Here is an 18,316-nt window from a genome sequence, read left to right on the forward strand (position 1 = left end):
CCGTCTTCTGGCTGCAGTGGGCGGTCTCGGGTCTCACCCACTGGGCCCCCAGTCCTTTTGACCACATGACAGGGGTCACGACTCCTTTAAGAGCCGTAGCAAGCTTCTCCGGCGTACAACAAACTGCGTTAGGATCACTAATCCCGGGTGCGTCCTCACCCGTAGGTCACCGTCAGATGTCTGGAAAACTGTGGTGATGCAGGTAACTAAACGATCACTTTCTGTAGGCCCGGTACAGACCGCACGTCCCTTGTTTTGCGGCAAGCTGTGTCACCCGTTCGTCCGTCACCGCAGACAGGTCAGCACGTCTCTATTTCACCGAGGACAGGGTAGCACGTCTCTCTCGTTGTCGGCAGGTCAGACTGTTTCTCCCCAACTGCCGGTCTGCTCTCCACAACCAACTGTCTCTTTCGCCCGAGCCCAGACACCTGACTTCCTCTCTTCTGTCCCTCTCCTCTGTCCCCCAGCACTCTCCAGGAAGTCCCCACGTGCACTCTTAATCCCGTCCCCTGGCAACACTGGGCTGGACCCTGGCAGTACCGGCGCCGGATCTCCGCACCTGTCCCTAGACAAGTCTTCCTTCTTACATATACGAGGCATAGAAAACACGAGAGCAGACTTCCTAAGCCGCAGCAAGTTGAGACAAGGAGAATGGGCCCTGAATCCCAGTATATTCCATCAGATAGTACAGCTGTGGGGTCTACCAGAGATAATTTGTTCGCCGACAAAAACAAGAAAGTGGAGAAGTTCTGCTCACTAGACCCAAGGGGAAACCCATTGGCAATAGATGCTCTCCATATTCCTTGGAGCTTCAAGTTGGCCTATGCCTTCCCTCCAATAGCTATGATGCCTCTGGTAGTGAGGAAGATCAGGAAGGATCAAGCAAGAGTGATTTTCATAGCCCCTTTCTGGCCAAAGAGACCATGGTACTCCCTTTTGAGGATGATGTCACGATCAGACCCATGGATGCTACCAGAGACCCCGGACCTTCTAGCTCAGGGACCAATATTCCACTCTCAAGTGAAGGGTTTCCACCTAGCAGTGTGGAATTTGAGAGGGCAATATTGAGGGGCAAAGGTTTTTAATCAGGTTTAGTGTCTACTCTATTAAAAAGTAGAAATCCCATAACCACCAAAATCTATGGTAGAACATGGAGAAAACTTTTAGATTTCCTAGGAAAGCCTTTAAGCCGAAAACCTCCACTTAATTCCATCCTGGAGTTCTTACAGAAAGGGTTTGAGTTAGGTCTGGCTACCGGTACACTTAAGGTCCAGGTTTCTGCCTTGGGCGCACTGTATAACCATAACCTCGCAACCAATAAATGGATTACAAGGTTCATTAAATCTTGTGGTAGATCTAGGCCAGTCTCAATACCTAAAGTTCCTCCATGAAACCTGAATTTGGTACTTGACGCCCTAACTATGGAACCCTTTGAACCAGTTCAGGAGTTGTCTGCAAAATACATAACTCCCAAAGCAATTATTTTGGTAGCTCTGCCCGTAGAGTAAGGGATTTGCAGGCCCTATCCATAAATCCCTCCATATACACAAATATTTGAGGATAGAATAGTATTGAGGCCTGATCCAGCCTACCTTGCTAAGGTTTCGCTCAAGTTTCATAGATCTCAGGAAATTTTTCTACCCTACTTTTGTAACAACCCGAAGACCCCAGGGGAACAAAAGTTTCATAACCTTGACGTTAGAAGGGCTCTATTACAATACATTAATGTAGCTAGCCAGTGGAGACGTAGCCAATCCCTGTTCATAGCCTTCCAGGGGAGTAGGAAGGGTTATGGGGTGACAAAAGCAACTATATCCAGATGGATTAGGGAGGCCATTTGTTTAGCCTACACGACTAGTAACACCCCGATCCCTGACGACATCAAGGCTCACTCCACCAGAGCCGTGGCTACCCCCTGGGCAGAGAAGGCAGAGTTATCGATAGATCAGATCTGTAAGGCTGCTACATGGTCATCACCATCTAACTTTTTCAAACACTACCGTTTGGATGTATCCTGCCTATCTGACTTAACCTTTGGTAGATGGGTGCTGCAAGCGGTGGTCCCTCCCTAAGGTGTTTCTTTCTCCAAAATTCTCTCAGGTGTGCGGTCATGGGTGAAGGGAAAACACCAAGGTTACTTACCGGTAGCCGGTTTTTCCAGAACCCATGACAGCACCCGTATATCCCCCCCCCCTTCTTTCTCACCATATGGGTGTGCACGTTTGTTGGATATTATTTGATATGGTGTTGGATTTTGTATATATCACTTTTTTTTTTTTTTTTTTTTTTTTGGAGGTCCTCTCAATGCTCTGTAACCAACTGAAGCGGGGGAGAGGTGCCGCCCTTTTATTTCAGATGGTTTCCTGTCCTCGATGGGCGGATCCTCTCTCAGGTGTGCTGTCATGGGTTCTGGAAAAACCGGCTAACTGTAAGTAACCTTGGTGTTTCACTATTACAATTAATATAGTGCTTAATGTCAATCCATTGTGATTCGTCAGTTAGAAAAATGTTTTGTGACCAATGCAAACCTACAGTCTGCGACTATCTCCTCATTTAAAAAAACAGTGCAATTAAGCCTGGAGTGGCGATTAGATGGTAACGTCGCAGATTTAGATGACAATATATTGCCTATTGTTTTAGCTTTCTGTGTGACCACAGAGCAACCAGCACCAAGAATTTTAGAAAGAACAGCGTCATCATGCAATAAAGGTAGAGATTTTAAAAAATATTTTTAATGTCCTAAAACTGTGGACTGAACTGCAAAGACAGAACTGGTTTACTATTTATGAAACTTGATTCTTAAGATATTCCCCCAATTAAATCAGTTCGACCTTCTTTTTTTTTTTTTTTTTACTAAATTTTTTGCCGCCCTGATTAAGGACTAATTGGGGCACCCCCTCTTCTTCAACTTATTACAATTCAACAGTTCATCCTCTAGCCTGTTAGCATCATTGCAATTGTGCTTGATGCGGGTAAACTCACTCACCGGGACCGCTTTATCGGGATGTTTGGGATGTCCACTAGCCAAATGTAAGATTGTATAGCTATAGCCAGATAACTGCTTGGAAAAAGTAGACGTCACAATCTTGGATTTAATTCCTTCCAGTCTAAGATCAAGAAAAGAAATACAGGTATTATGGCGTTGAGACGTTAAAGACAAATTGTAGGGATTACTATTGAAGTATCCCATAAAATTTGGTATAGCCGATATATCGCCCCTCCAAATGAATAGGAGGTCGTCGATGTATCTGCCGTACCAAAAGAGATGTGGGGAAAAAGAATTAGAAGACGCATATAACCAACTCGTCTGACTTATGTGCTTATATTTTGCAGGTCACGCATTTTTTAATGACACATAATTATTTCACCTATGAACAGCAGTTTTACCTGCAATGTAAGGGTGACTGCTAAATATTCGCCATTGATTGCAAATCTGGTTATGTCACTTTGGGAGCTCCATTGGTTATATGCATCTTCTAATTCTTTTTCCCCACATCTCTTTTGGTATGGCAGATACATCGACGACCTGCTGCTCATTTGGAGGGGCGATATATCTGCCATACCAAATTTTATTGGATACTTCAATCGCAATCCCTACAATTTGTCTTTCACATCTCAACGCCATAATTCCTGTATTTCTTTTCTTGATCTTAGACTGGATCTTACATGCGGCTAGTGGACATCCCAAACATCCCGATAAAGCGGTCTTGGTGGGTGAGTTTACCCGCATCAAGCACAATTGCAATGATGCTAACGGGCTAGAGGATGAACTATTGAATTGTAATAAGTTGAAGAAGAGAGGGTGCCCCAATTGGTCCCTAAAAGGGCAAAAAAATGTATTTGTAAATGTTCAGCACTTACAGAAATGTACATAGGGTGCACAGTTAGGAAATGAAAAAAACGTAACACAGACTAATCGCGCACTCTCTCGCGCCTCTAGACATTTTATCCAGCACCACAATCAGGAGACTCGTTCGTTCTAGGCATTTGGAATAGGAAGGAGATACCAAAAGGACTTTACGTGATCGGGAAGCAAACTGGATGTTTCATGTAGACACGTGTCATCCGAATGGTTTAAATTAACACGGAGATCTTCTCTTCCATTATTGATTTGTGCTTCTTTGGCGCACATATATTTCTTGTTTTGCTTGGATTGTATGTTTTTTTCCATGTATATATATTAGTCTGTTTTAATCATGTGATTGTAGTTTGCACTCCTATTGGTGTTTCCTAGTATATAAGGTTTTGCATTCAGTCTGATTTGTAGCTCTGATTAAGAACACTGCCTGGATTCGAAACGCGTTGTTCTGAAGGCAAATACTAGGCTGTTTTTAATGCACTTTTCTAAAAAAATTTTTGCAAATTTCATGAAGCTGGATTTTTGCCTATACATTTATACTACAAGTGGTCCTTCCAACACGCCAGAAGCCTTGGTAAAGCTGGTCACCACCCCACGTTGTTACTCACAGGAATAGTATAGTTGCAAATGTGAACAGCATCAGGATAGCAGAGACGAGCTTGTTAACAAAACTCGACATAGCGGAGCTGAGAGTGCTATAGCGCCAGGAATTGCTGAACTGAGCTGGGAAATAGTTGGTTTGCTGTCAGTAGTAGCTATGAAGATAATTAGATACCTGGCAGGAGCAAAGTCCAGAGGAAGATGAAGTACTCCAGGAAAAGCACTTAGTAGCAGAGTGCTATACCTCCTGAATACTCAGGCAGTGGACCACCTTCTGAGAAGGATTTTAAAAGGCACAAGATGACGTCAGTGGTGCTTTCTGGTCTACCACAGTAACCTGGCGCAGACCATCAGACAGCCATAGAAACGGGAGGGAAAACCCAGCAATGGAGCAGCCGTGCCTCTTTCAAAAATGTCTGTAAAATGAAAAAGATTTACGGTACTTGGCATGATTTTTCTTGGGTAAAATTGGAGTATTAATGTCTTCCGTTGGTAACAGATCCACAATGTTTATCGGCGCACTTCTTTGCTTTACCTGTTTCTGCTGTCAAATTGGAGTGCATCTCAGTCCAGACGTCACAAGTGTCCTGAGGAACACTATTGGAAGATGACACTGATGTATTTGGCCGAGGAAGATGGAGACTCTTGACCATAAATGGTGACAAAGGGAAATTTGTGAAAAGACTCAAACTGAATTTTTGCGAGCGAATTCGGCCCAAGGAATTAAGTCGGGCTTATCTTGCTTAGTAATTAGAGAATGATATTGCTCCATAAACTGATCAATCCTCTGTTTGCCCATTACTTGAGGGCTGTAATTTTGAGACCGTGGAGACTGAAATTTTCTTTGTCGAACCCTTGGGCTAGCTGTGGAGCAGATGGAAGTGCTAGTAGCAGAACAAAGCGAGACATCTTGGAAAAACTGTCCACCATGACATAGTTGGTGGTGAACCCTTGCGCCTCAGGAAGATCAGGAGCAAGGTCCTTGGAAATTTCAGCCCAAGGTTCTTGTAAAAAAAGGTTAGAGGTAGAGAGGACCAAGAGGCGCTTGGTGTAGATTAGAGCTGTGCACACTGGACAAAATGCCACAAACTCTTCCACGTCTTGCTTCCATTAGAAATGGGAGAGAAGTTCTGTAGTTAATTTAAATCCGAGATGGAAGGAAAGAAGAGAAAAGTGTATCCAAGTTAAGACCTTCTTATGAAGTGTTTGAGAAGGAGAACGGTGGAGAATTAAATGGAGAAAAATAAGTTCAGGCTCGTTTACACATGAGGGCATGTCTTCAAAGGTATCCCTAGGATCAAAATATCTGGAAAGGGCACCAGCCCTGCGTATTTTTCCTGGCTGGATGATAGATGGGGATGAAAAACCATGAGTGTCCATCGAGCTTGATGGGGATTCAACTTATTGACTAAAGGGATTCCAGATTTTTTTTTTATCTAGAACAAAGCTCTTTCTAGTTGATGTCGCCATTCCTTTTTAGAGCTGATTTTATAGCTGAGTTATCGACCGACCACCAATGGTGTAATTCCGTTTGGTCGGAGAGAATTTCTTGCAGAAGAAACCTCCCAGGGATAATTTTCTAGATTGAGAAGAATTTTGAGACAGAACTGCTCTTACACAAGTTGCATCCACTCCATGCTGAAACGATCTGTCGACATCAGGGTGGTGCAAAACTGGGAAAAACAAGATTTAAGTTTCTTGAACAGCAAAATCCGGACAGTTCCAAGAATTGGTGTCATTCCAGGTGAGGACCGTAAGAGGAGCTACCACTTGAGTAGTTTCTAATGAATTACTATAATGGTTTGCAAAGCCTAGCCAACCTAAAATAGCAAATTCTTTCTCTGGGTCTTCATGCAGTCCTCCAGAAGAGATGATCTATCCGAGAAACAACAATTCATGACACTTGACATTTTTCCAGTTTGGCATAAAGATGTTTTTTTTACTGTTTATTGAACACGAAGCAGATGTTAAAACGTACTGGTACAGGACATCGCAAAAAGTTTTATCAAAGGCATGTGTGTTGCGTAAACCGAAAGGCAAGTCAGTAGTGGTCATATCAGGTGTTGAGCGCGGACTTCAAGTCAGATTAAAGGCTCCACGCAGGTCGAGTTTGGTGAAGCTCCCTTAATCGGATCAAACAACTGAGGGTCAATGGATAACTGTCCTTCAGAATATTTTTTTTCAGATCCCAATAGTCTGTAGACTGTCTCAAGAGACCAGTCTTCTTTCCAAAGAATAAGCCTGCACCTGCCGGAGATGTAAACTTCCGGATGAACGCCCGTTGGTAGTGATGGAGGATAAACTACCTCCCGTGGAGGATAAACTCTGGAAGAAGAGGTATGACGCACTCAAATGTCCAATTTGGAGGTAGAAATTTGTCCTGCATGGAAAAGACGTCTGATAAGGAAGCATGCAAATAGGACGAAATGGACAGCTAGTAGAGTTTGAGAATGTGGTTAAGGTCCAACTTTGAGGCAATTCTGAAAATCAGATGATCCCTACTGGGCGATCTAGATGGATGACCAGTCAACTAGAGCATTTACCCTTAGACACGGTAGTCGCAAGAGCATCGATGCATCAGAAAGGAGCAAAAGAAATGTCAACGTTTAATGCTCCAACTTGAAAAGTTGAATTCTTGGTCGAGAATTGGATAAAGCCACCGGGAATTGCAAAACCATTCACCGAGAGAATTTTTCGAGGCGTCCACATATAAAACAAGACATTTTTCAGCCTTCTGGTTTAGTGGGAGGCCAATAAAATTCTCTGCAGCTCTGGAAGCAATGAAAGCTGCTCCTATGAACTCAGCGGAACTGGAAGAAATGGATAAAGGTACAAACCGTTTGTCTTTAGTAGAAGACTTATATGGGTTATCTACGCATGAGACAAAAGTCTGCAGTCATTATGTGACTGCTGGTGTGAACGGATAGTCTCGTGACTGTGTGTTTGCATATTTGCCGTCGCATGCAGATCAGAAAGCACTCGGCTTATTTCCATACAAGGGAATCAAGAGTAGCCCGACAGGTCTAGTTGGCATGTGACCGCAAGAATCAAAATCGCATACATGTAGTCACATGACCACCCACTTGCATTGCGGGGAATCTTTACCATGTGCGCACCCCACTCATGATTCCCGTGCACAAATCAGACACACAATGACTGTTGGCTTTTGTTCCAAGTTTGGACAACCTCCTTTGACCCAAAGTCGATCCCTCTTTTTTTTTTGCCTGAGGTCTGAAGTTTCCCCGTTTTGGCCTTGAATTTGGCATAGACCATGCGAGAGTGATCCTTTACACCACGATTATAGACCATGTCTTTCGGTCAGGTGATGAGATCTTTTGGCCGACCATTGATTTTTTTTCTGTCCAATTTGCATGGGTCACTGTACTCCCTCTTGGTGCAGCTAGACGTTGCACTCATGTGTAGTACACAAGGATCCGAAGCTTTCTTTTTTGACTCCTCTTTAAACTGTAAGTCCACACTGGTAGCAATAGAAAGTGGGACATCGTCGGAAGATGGCAAATCTCTACCACCAAGTTTGTTCTGGATCTGACCTGATCGAGCAGCGCAAAATATACCCAGGAGAGCGGAATTGTCCCAAGGCAATTCTGAAGACCGTGTTCAGGGCCGGATGGCCCTAAAGAGTTGGTCCCTTGTGTAAACCGCAGTATGGAATCAGACCTGGTTCATCAAACACTTTACAGAAGACCGGAAGGAAGGTGGAGAAGGCGTCATGGGTTCATCTTGTTCTCCTAATGGTGCTGCCACAGTAATTCTTTCATATCTGGGAGGTCATGGACAACCTACCATTGGCTCACAAATTCTATAACCAGTCCTGATGAGTCCTTAATATCCAGTGGCTTCGGCGTTGATGTGGCTGCTCCTTTGGAATCAATGTCCTCTGTACTGTTATGGGCTTATCTACTCCATAGCTCAGGTCAGCACGGACTGGAGGTGATTATGCATAGGAGCTGGAAAACACATGGATCAGCAAGGGACAGCACGGCAGATAAGCAAGCAGAGCTGCTAGCGCTAGATGCAGCTGAGCTAAGTGTACGAATAGAACTGGCACAGCAGCGATGTATAAGCAAATTGTGGTATCTGTCTTGCAGAATTGCGGGTGCACAGGAATAGCAGAGATGTATAGGCAAACTGGTAACTTGCTCTCTGATGTACGAGACTAGCAGAGTTTTATGGGCAAATTGGTAACTTGCTTGCAGAGATGTGATTACTCACAGGAATAGCAGAGTAGACCGCATCCGGATAGACGAGTTTGTTAACAAGCAGAGCTGAGGGTGCAATAGCACCAGACGTTGCTGGACTGAGCTTGGAAGTAATAGCTAGTTGCTGGGAAGATATTAGACACCTGGTAAAAACCGAGTGAAGATAAGGCCGGTTGCAGGGTGCTATATATCCTGGATACCAAGGTGTTGGTCAAGGCCTAGGATGATACTTGCTAGGTTACCACAGTTATCTGGCATGGGGTAGAACATAGCCAGCCATCGGGGAAGGAAGCAAAACCCGGCACTGGAGACGGGACAATTATATTTTTGTTAATGTCTTAGATGTGTGTGCAATGCAAATGGCGTAGAGAAATCTGATCCACCTGTGACTAATAACGGCACATTATCGCCACCTTCTTTATTTTGTAGATTTGGACAAATGTGAGATTTACATCATTAATATATTAAGCCACGGAGAGATGCCCGTCGTCTGTGAGCAGCGCTTCGTTCCCTGTGAGATCGGCTGTGTGCGCTACTCGCTGCAGTGCGGCGTTATAGACTCCTTCCATAAATTCATAGATCCAGGTGAGGAGCCACCAGCAGACGGAGGAGCGAAGATACTATCTGTGGGGTCTGTACTGCAGGACATGGGGGCTCCAGTACATGGGATTATGGTGCCGTGTTGGTTTTGTGGTTTATAGATCATGTTTTTTTTGTAGAGAGTTGTAATTTTTATTGGTTATTGTGATATCTATACATATTTTTATTTTAATTTTTTGGGAAGTTAAGGGCAAAAAAGGAAATTTTTCCCCTTTTTTTTTATTTATATTTAATTTTTTTTATATCTATTTTCATATTTTATTATATTTTTATATGTATTTTACATTAATATATTTTATTTTTTTTATAATTTATTTTATATTTATACTTATTTTTTTTATTTCAGCGTCACCATATAGGACTAATATGGCGATACCAAATATGTGAATTTTTTTATTTTATTTTGATTTCTCTATCACTGTTTTTGGAGTTAAAGGAGACTATTTTAAACTTTTTAATTTGTTTTAATGTATGATGCAAGTTCTAGTTTTGATAGGGAACATTCAGTTTAACAGTAAAACCGTAAAAAGAAAAAAATCCATATAAGGTGAAAGGATAAAAAAAAAAAACACAACTTCGCCATTGTTTCTGAAGTTTTGTTTTTTCTGCCTTTTTCCGTCCGGTGAAAATTACCTGATAATACGATTCTCCTGGTCGGTACAATTATTGTGATGCCAAACTTGTATAAAAAAAAAAGTAAACCCCAGCTGCCGCGATTGCGTTGCAATGCTTGGGCAATAAGTACACGTAACTGGGCACTTCCTGGGGGCTGCACTCCTCCTTAAAGGGGTTAATGGCAGCGATCGGCGCTCAGCTTGATACGTACTGACCCGACGTGTGACGTACTGCTACATGCAATGTTGGGAAGGGAAGAACTAGTTCATTATTCTGTTCAGTCCTCGACAGACAATCGTAAGGACCCCGGGGTAAGAGGAGGGGATGTGACACTGGTTTCCTGGGGCCACGTATCAGACGTTTGTCTGCTGTAAGACCGCATGTTTTTTCCCCCCAGGAGTGCTGCCGCTGGGATTCCGCTATCACTGCCAGGCAGGAAGTAAGTGTCTTGTATCCCGTTGCGTCGTCCTCCTCCCGTCACACCTTTCTATGGTACATATGGCTCCTCTCGCTTATTTCCAGGTGCGGCTACACATCAGATCCCCGTGTCTGGATTTGAGCTTGCAAGCAGAGATTACCACAACCTCTTCCGCTCCCTGTGCGACTTTGTGTGTCCCGCCGCCAAACGCTGCACCTCACTTTACTGCAAGGTACGTACCATTCACACCACGCGGAGGTGATTGTAATTGGCCACTGTCCTTTCAATAAATCTCATCATTTAGGACGGGTTCACATGAGCATATTTCACTGTCCGTGTATGTGCCTCAATGCCCAGAAGTTAATTTAAAGCCTTATAGCCACCCAGTCCGGGTATTGTGGTTCAATGCTGGATTCACAGTTACGTTGCTGAGTGCCGCTGTTTATTGTTCTCTGTAAGGCTGTGTGCCCACTATGCGTTTTTTAAACGTTTCCGCAGCGGCAATTTCGCTGCAGAAACGCTTAAAAAACGCTTGGTAGAAGGTCAGCAATGGTCCCCAATGATAATCCGCTGCGCACATGCTGCAGAAATTTCCGCTGCAGATTATCATTGCGGAAAAACCCACAGCATTACCAATTATTTTGCGTAACTGCGGCGAAAATTGCATGACCTACATGTGCACATGCGGATATTAAGCGATTCAGTGTGCAGATGGTACCCAGGTCTGGAGAAGAGGAGACTCTCCTCCGGACCCGGGTACCATAGAACCTGTAAAAAAAAAATAAAAATATACATTATACTTGCCTTCTGATGGCCCCCGGTCTTTTCTCCGCTGCGTCCAGTCTCTTGTACGGCTCGCGGTGGTCTAAAAGAACCTGCCATGACGTAATTTAGTCATCTGACGGGTCACGCAACAGCTGACGTCGGCGGTCGCGTGACCTGTCACATGACTAAATGACATCATGGAAGGTCCTTTTACACCACCGCGAGCAGTACAAGAGACCTGACGCAGCGGAGAAAAGACCGGGGGCCATCAGAAGGTAAGTATAATGTTTTTTTTTCATATTTTTTACCATTTTTAATCTTTTTTTCAACTATTAACGTGGTCACACTAAATACATGCCGGTTGCATGGATTTATATAGTGTGACCAAGTTGTCAAGCACTTTCCAAGTGATGCTAAAAAAATCGCTTGGAAAGCGCTTGACAACCCGCATGCGGAAATGCATGTGAAAAACGCTTCACTTACGCTTGTCCCTGGCAGGAAAAATGCATGTAAAATCCACATGTGTTTTTTCTGCCAGGGAGATGCAGAAACGCTCGAAGGCTACTTTCTAGTAAGTGTTTTATCTAACCCAATACCGGATTCACAGCTTACATAGCTCAGAACTGTTGTATAATGTCTCCTAAGCCGCAGCTTTCTAGTAAGTGTTCTATCTCACCCAGGGCTGGATTCACAGCTACACTGCTCAGTTCTGCTGTATATTGTTCTTTATGCTGCTACACTCTAGTAAGTGTTTTATCTCACCATGTGCCGGGTTCAAGCTACAGTGCTCAGAACTGATGTATGTCTCTCGTGCTGCAGCTTTTAGTTAGTGGTCTGTCTCGCCCCAGAGCTGGATTCACAGCTACACTACTCAGTACTGTTGCAGCTAGTTTCCACCAGAGACACCTGAACAACCAGGGATATAGCGCTTATAGGGAAAAACTAGCGAAAAATGTAGGAAACAAGTTGTGTACAGTGGGGAAAATAAGTATTTGATACATTGCTGATTTTGCAAGTTTTCCCACCTACAAACAATGGAGAGGTCTGTAATTTTTATCATAGGTCACTTCACCTGTGAGAGACAGAATCTAAAAAATAAAATCTAGAAAATCACATTGTATGATTTTTACATAATTAATTTGCATTTTATTGCATGAAATAAGTATTTGATACAATAGAAAAGCAGAACTTAATATTTGGTCCAGAAACCTTTGTTTGCATACTTGGTCAAAAACTACAGGAAACGTCTGACCTCTGTAATTACACACCCTGCAGCAGGGATTTTGTCCCACTCCTCCATACAGATCTTCTCCAGATCTAATGGTACGTGACTCGGCTTTCCCATCCCGATTTCCATGCAGATTTCTCTGTACCTCTCTGCTTCTACTTACTAATGGTATGTTCTTCAAGTAACACCGGCTACCCCCCAATTTCCTTTATGACCTTATTTACTTAGCCTTTGAGTATCCAGCATCTGTTTCAGCCTTAATCAGCTGATCAAGATGAGCACAGACCACTCCCCTCTGGTTCACAGCTGAATATTCTGCTACATATATATTGTGGCCTAGGAGTCTGTTAGACTTTAGTCTGTGTCCATCATCTTAAGTGTGTCCATTGCTTAAGTGTGAGAAATATGAATTAATCCTGAAGTGAACTGAAGGTAACTGGATACTAAGTCACAGTAAACAATGTTTCTTTGTTTTCACTCTCACCCCCTTAATCCTTCACCTTTTCCAACCACCCCTAATCCTTACGCCTAGTAATGAATTCTTCATCTCTCCCTCCATCCTCCCCACCCATCTCACCTCCTCCTCAGAGCTATTCCTCAACATACAGTCCTTTGTCTCCAAACACAGACAGCCACCTCATGCCCTCTCCTGCTCCCACCTACTAACGCTTTCTCTGCTCCTCCTCACTGCCAGCGACATCTCTCCAAATCCTGGCCCTCCTCACCACATCCCTACAATCACTTCAACCTCCTACCCACGATCTATCCCAAACTCTCGTAACCCTTCTAACCTTATACCCGTCCGCCCAGCCCCTGCTTCCGCAGTCCCTCTAACGGGAGCTCTATGGAACGCTCGCTCCGTCTGCAACAAACTTTCCTACATTCACGATCTCTTCATCACTAACAAGCTTTCCTTCCTCGGCATCACTGAAACCTGGCTCATCCCCTTCGACACGGCCTCTCCTGCTGCACTTTCGTACGGCGGATTCCACCTTTCCTATACCCCCCGCTCCACCGGCAAGCATGGTGGAGGAATAGGTTTCCTCCTAGTAGATAACTGCTCCTTCACCCATATCCCACTTCTGCCCTCCATTACTCTCCCCTCTTTTGAAGTGCACTGCGTGTGCATTTACTCCCCCTCCAACCTCCAACTGGCTGTCATTTACTGCCTCCCCCCCCAGGATCAACCACCACCTTCTTTGACCACTTGGCTACTTCATTTCCTCTCGGTTGACATCCCCACTATCCTCATGGTCTACTTCAACATCCCCATTGACACTTCCCTCTCAGCTGCCTCTAAGCTTCTATCCCTCACTTCCTCCTTCGGCCTTACTCAGTGGTCTTCCGCAGCCACCCACAAAGACGGCCACACACTGGACCTCAGGGCCTCCAGGGTTGCTGATCGTAGATGGAAAAGGTCCCACTCCAATGAGCACTTCATCGCAGTCAAACAGTCCCTCACTACCTTCAAGTCCACACTCACTACAGCAAAACAAACATAATTCGCATCTCTCCTATCCTCCCTGTCCCACAACCCCAAACAACTATTCAACACCTTCAATTCTCTCCTCCGTCCCCCAGTGCCTCCTCCCTCTCCTCTTATTTCATCCGAAGACTTTGCCTCATTCTTCAAGCAGAAGATTGATACCATCAGACAAAGCTTTTGCCTAAAATCCCCCCTCCCTTCCCCACACCTACTCAACCCTCCTCCTCCAAAACCACCTTCTCCACCATTACGGAAGATCAACTTTCCTCTTTACTCTCCAAATCACACCTCACCACCTGTGAACTTGACCCAACCCCGTCCCACCTCATCCCAAACCTTACCACTATCTTCATCCCAACCCTAACCCACCTCTTCAACCTGTCATTAACAACTGGCATCTTCCCCTCATGCTTCAAACATGCCTCAATCACACCCATCCTCAATCAGCCCTCCCTTGACCCATCCTCTCTGACTAACTATCGCCCCATATCACTTCTCCCCTACGCCTCAATACTACTGGAACAACACGTACATCCTGAACTGTCCTCCCACCTCTTCTCCTGCTCCCTCTTTGCCCGCCTACAATCTGGCTTCCGACCGCACCATTCTACTGAAACTGCCCTGACTGAAGTCACCAACGACCTACTAACCGCCAAATCCACGCGACACTACTCTGTCCTCCTCCTCCTAGATCTGTCATCTGCCTTCGACACAGTGGACCATTCCCTCTTACTCCAGACTCTCTCATCTCTCGGCATCACAGACTTGGCCCTATCCTGGATCTCCTCATACCTAACAGACAGGACATTGTGTCTCCCACTCACACACCACCTCCTCATCTCGCCCCCTATCTGTCGGTGTCCCCCAAGGTTCAGTTCTAGGACCCCTGCATTTCTCCATCTACACCTTAGGCCTCGGACAGCTCATAGAGTCTCACGGCTTTCAGTATCACCTCTATGCTGATGACACACAGATCTACCTCTCTGGACCTGATATCTCCTCCCTACTAACCAAAATCCCACAATGTCTGTCCGCTATCTCATCCTTCTCTGCTAGATTTCTAAAACTTAACATGGACAAAACAGAATTCATCATCTTTCCGCCATCTCATTCAACCCCCCCAACTGACCTATCTATCAACGTCAATGGCTGCCCACTCTCCCCAGTCTTCAAGCTCGCTGCCTTGGGGTAACCCTGGTTTCTGAACTCTCCTTCAAACCACATATCCAAGCCCTTTCTACTTCCTGCTGACTCCAACTCAAAAATATCTCCCGGATCCGCACATTACTCAACCATGAATCTGCAAAAACACTAGTGCACGCCCTCAACATGTCCCGCCTTGACTACTGCAACCTCCCTTCCAACACTCTCGCACCCCTCCAATCCATCCTAAACTCTGCTGCCCGACTAAACCACCTGTCCCCCCGCTATTCTCCGGCCTCTCCTTTCTGTCAATCTCTTCACTGGCTCCCCATTGCTCAGAGACTCCAGTTCAAAACCCTAACCATGACATACAAAGCCATTCACAACCTGTCTCTTCCATATATCTGTGACCTAGTCTCCCGGTAAATACCTGCACGCAACCTCCGATCCTCACAAGATCTCCTGCTCTACTCCCCTCTTATCTCCTATTCCCACAATCGCATACAAGATTTCTCCCGTGCTTCCCCCCCCCCCCCTACTCTGGAATTCCCTACCCCAGCACATCAGACTCTCGTCGACTGTGGAAACCTTCAAAAGGAGCCTGAAGACCCATCTCTTCCAACAAGCCTACAATCTGCATTAAACATCACGCCACCATACCGCGCCACGACCAGCCCTACCCTCATCTACTGTATCCTCACCCATTCCTTGTAGACTGTGAGCCCTTGCGGGCAGGGTCCTCACTCCTCCTGTACCAATCGTCGTCACATTGTGTTCAAGATTATTGTAATCGTTTTTGCTATGTATACTCCTTTCTCGTATGTAAAGCGCCATGAAATAAATGGCGCTATAATAATAATCTTTCAGGTTTCGGGGCCCTCGCTGGGCAACATTGAGTTTCAACTCCCTCCCAAAGATTTTCTATTGGGTTCATGTCTGGAGACTGGTTAGGCCACTCCAGGACCTTGAAATGCTTCTTACGGAGCCACTCCTTAGTTGCCCAGGCTGTGTGTTTTGGGTCATTGTCATGCTGGAAGACCCAGCCACGAGCCATCTTCAATGCTCTTACTGAGGGAAGGAGGTTGTCAGCCAAAATCTCACTATACATGACCCCATCCATCCTGCCCTCAATATGGTGCAGTCGTCCTGACTCCTTTGCAGAAAAGCACCACTAAAGTATGATGTTTCCCCCACCATGCTTCACGGATGGGACGGTGTTCTTGGGATTGTACTCATCCTTCTTCTTCCTCCAAACACAGTGGGTGGATTTGATGCCAAAACTTTCTATTTTGGTCTCCTCTGACCACATGACCTTCTCCCATGCCTCCTCTGGATCATCCAGATGGTCATTGGCGAACTTCAAACGGGCCTGGATATGTACTGGCGTGAGCAGGGCAACCTTGCATGCCCTGCAGGATTTTAATCCATGACGGCGTAGTGTGTTACTAATGGTAATGTTTGAGACTGTGGTCCCAGATCTCTTCAAGTCATTGAACAGTTCTGGGATGACGTTTCTCAGAATCATCCTCACCCCACAAGGCGAGATCTTGCATGGAGCCCCAGACCGAGGAAGACTGACAGTCATCTTCTGTTTCTTCCATTTTTTTAATAATTTTGCCAACAGTTGTTGCCTTCTCATCAAGCTGCTTGCCTATTGTCCTGTAGCCCATCCCAGCCTTGTGCTGGTCTACAATTTTGTCCCAGGTGTCCTTAGACAGCTCTTTGGTGTTGGCCATGGTGGAGAGATTGGAGTGTGATTGATTGATTGAGTGTGTGGACATGTGTCTTTTATACAGGTAACGAGTTCAAACAGGTGCAATTAATACAGGTAATGAGTGCATAGTAAGAGAGGCTTCTTAAAGAAAAACTAACAGGTCTGTGAGAGCCAGAAGTCTTGCTGGTTAGTAGGTGATCAAATACTTATTTCATTCAATAAAATGCAATTTAATTATGCAACAATCATACAAAGTGATTTTCTATTTTTTATTTTTTAGATTCTGTCTCTCACAGGTGAAGTGTACCTACGATAAAAATTACAGACCTCTCCATTCTTTGTAGGTGGGAAAACTTGTAAAATCTGCAGCGTATCAAATACTTATTTTCCTCACTGTAATGGCCAGAAATGGTTATTCCTCATGTACACATGACAGATTGACTTGATGTTTTCTATGTTTTTAGAAAAATGAGATGCACAGAGTGAGATGGTGTCTGCAGTGGCTGGCCATCAAGGCGGGTGAGTATGTAGTCATGGGTTATCCACAGCCATGGTGCTCCTACATCATATTCAGAAAATACCCTTATTGACCCTTTCCTATCGTAGACAATTTTCATTTTTGCCCTCCTCCCCCTTCTTCCGAGATTCATAATTCCTTTATAACTCCATGCACACAGCCGTACGAGGTTGGTTTTTTTTTTTTTTTTTTGCAGGACGAGTTCTAGTTTTAAATGACGCCATTCAATTGACCATGTAATGCGCTGAAAAAAGATGGAAGTCCCTGTTTTCTGAAACCCATAAGGGCTTGTTTTTCAGTTCCTGGCAACAATCTCCTATGCAGGAGCACAGTGGTGTCAGTGATGCAGGGTCTTCTGTAGGCTCCTGTGTACCCATGGACCGTCCGCTTGTTTGTGGCCCCCGTCTGGAGAGTGTGGGCTCTCTCACCCCCCACGTGTCCTCTCGTTTCGTCTCTTACAGGCATGGAGAATCTCTTTGAACTGCAGGATATAGAAAGCCTAATCATCAGATATTACCAAGAGAAACTTAACGAAGAACCGTCAAAATCCAGCGTGAACCGTCTGCTGGACGTCGTGCAGTGGGATTACGCCAACAACACCAGGTGAGAGCGCGGTCAGCGAGGGCGGGACGCGGAGATGTGCGCCCATCAGCCACACGCAGTCACTGAAGGGATAAATAAAGCTTTGTGGTGTAGTGATGAGATCTGACATCTTCACGTATACACAGAGCTCGATGCTGGGAATAAATACTCGCACATGTAGCTACGGGGTCAGCTCTGTGGAAATTGTACAGAAAATCAGATGGTGGGAGATTTCATGTCTTTGCAATTTTACGTCGAGGAACATTTAAAAAATATATTGTTCCCCGATTTTTAGCTGCAGTTCAGATTGGTGACCTCTGACCACCTTTTTCTTCAGAGAGACTCTGCCTCTCTAAACAAGCTCTTTTTATACACAGTTATGTGAGTTAGTTTAAAATTGACCCTCTGGCTGTTTTTCATTATTACCATTTACTTTTCCAGCCTTGTAACCCTATCCATAATTTTATGAGATGTGTTCCTGACGTCAATTTCTAAATGAGTAATTAATTATTTTTTTTTTTCTATCAAAATGGAAAAATGTTCAACTTGTGATCTGCACTCCACGTTCC

At 44.7% G+C, this 18,316-nt stretch overlaps 1 protein-coding gene across 1 annotated transcript in view; it reads left to right on the top strand.

Moving 5' to 3' along the window:
- The window catches only part of MAEL (maelstrom spermatogenic transposon silencer), a 52,128-nt gene that overhangs the window by 18,667 nt on the left and 15,145 nt on the right, over nucleotides 1-18,316 (top strand). Inside the window, exons 5-9 of the mRNA XM_073670856.1 lie at nucleotides 9,109-9,264; nucleotides 10,292-10,333; nucleotides 10,417-10,544; nucleotides 17,113-17,167; nucleotides 17,627-17,768. Coding sequence (XP_073526957.1) covers nucleotides 9,109-9,264; nucleotides 10,292-10,333; nucleotides 10,417-10,544; nucleotides 17,113-17,167; nucleotides 17,627-17,768 — 523 coding nt within the window. The remainder of the gene's footprint in view (nucleotides 1-9,108; nucleotides 9,265-10,291; nucleotides 10,334-10,416; nucleotides 10,545-17,112; nucleotides 17,168-17,626; nucleotides 17,769-18,316) is intronic.

This window comes from Phyllobates terribilis, unplaced genomic scaffold, assembly GCF_046119375.1.
Source record: "Phyllobates terribilis strain yellow unplaced genomic scaffold, ASM4611937v1 Scaffold_2__4_contigs__length_985480577, whole genome shotgun sequence".
In the NCBI taxonomy this organism is placed as follows: Eukaryota; Metazoa; Chordata; class Amphibia; order Anura; family Dendrobatidae; genus Phyllobates; species Phyllobates terribilis.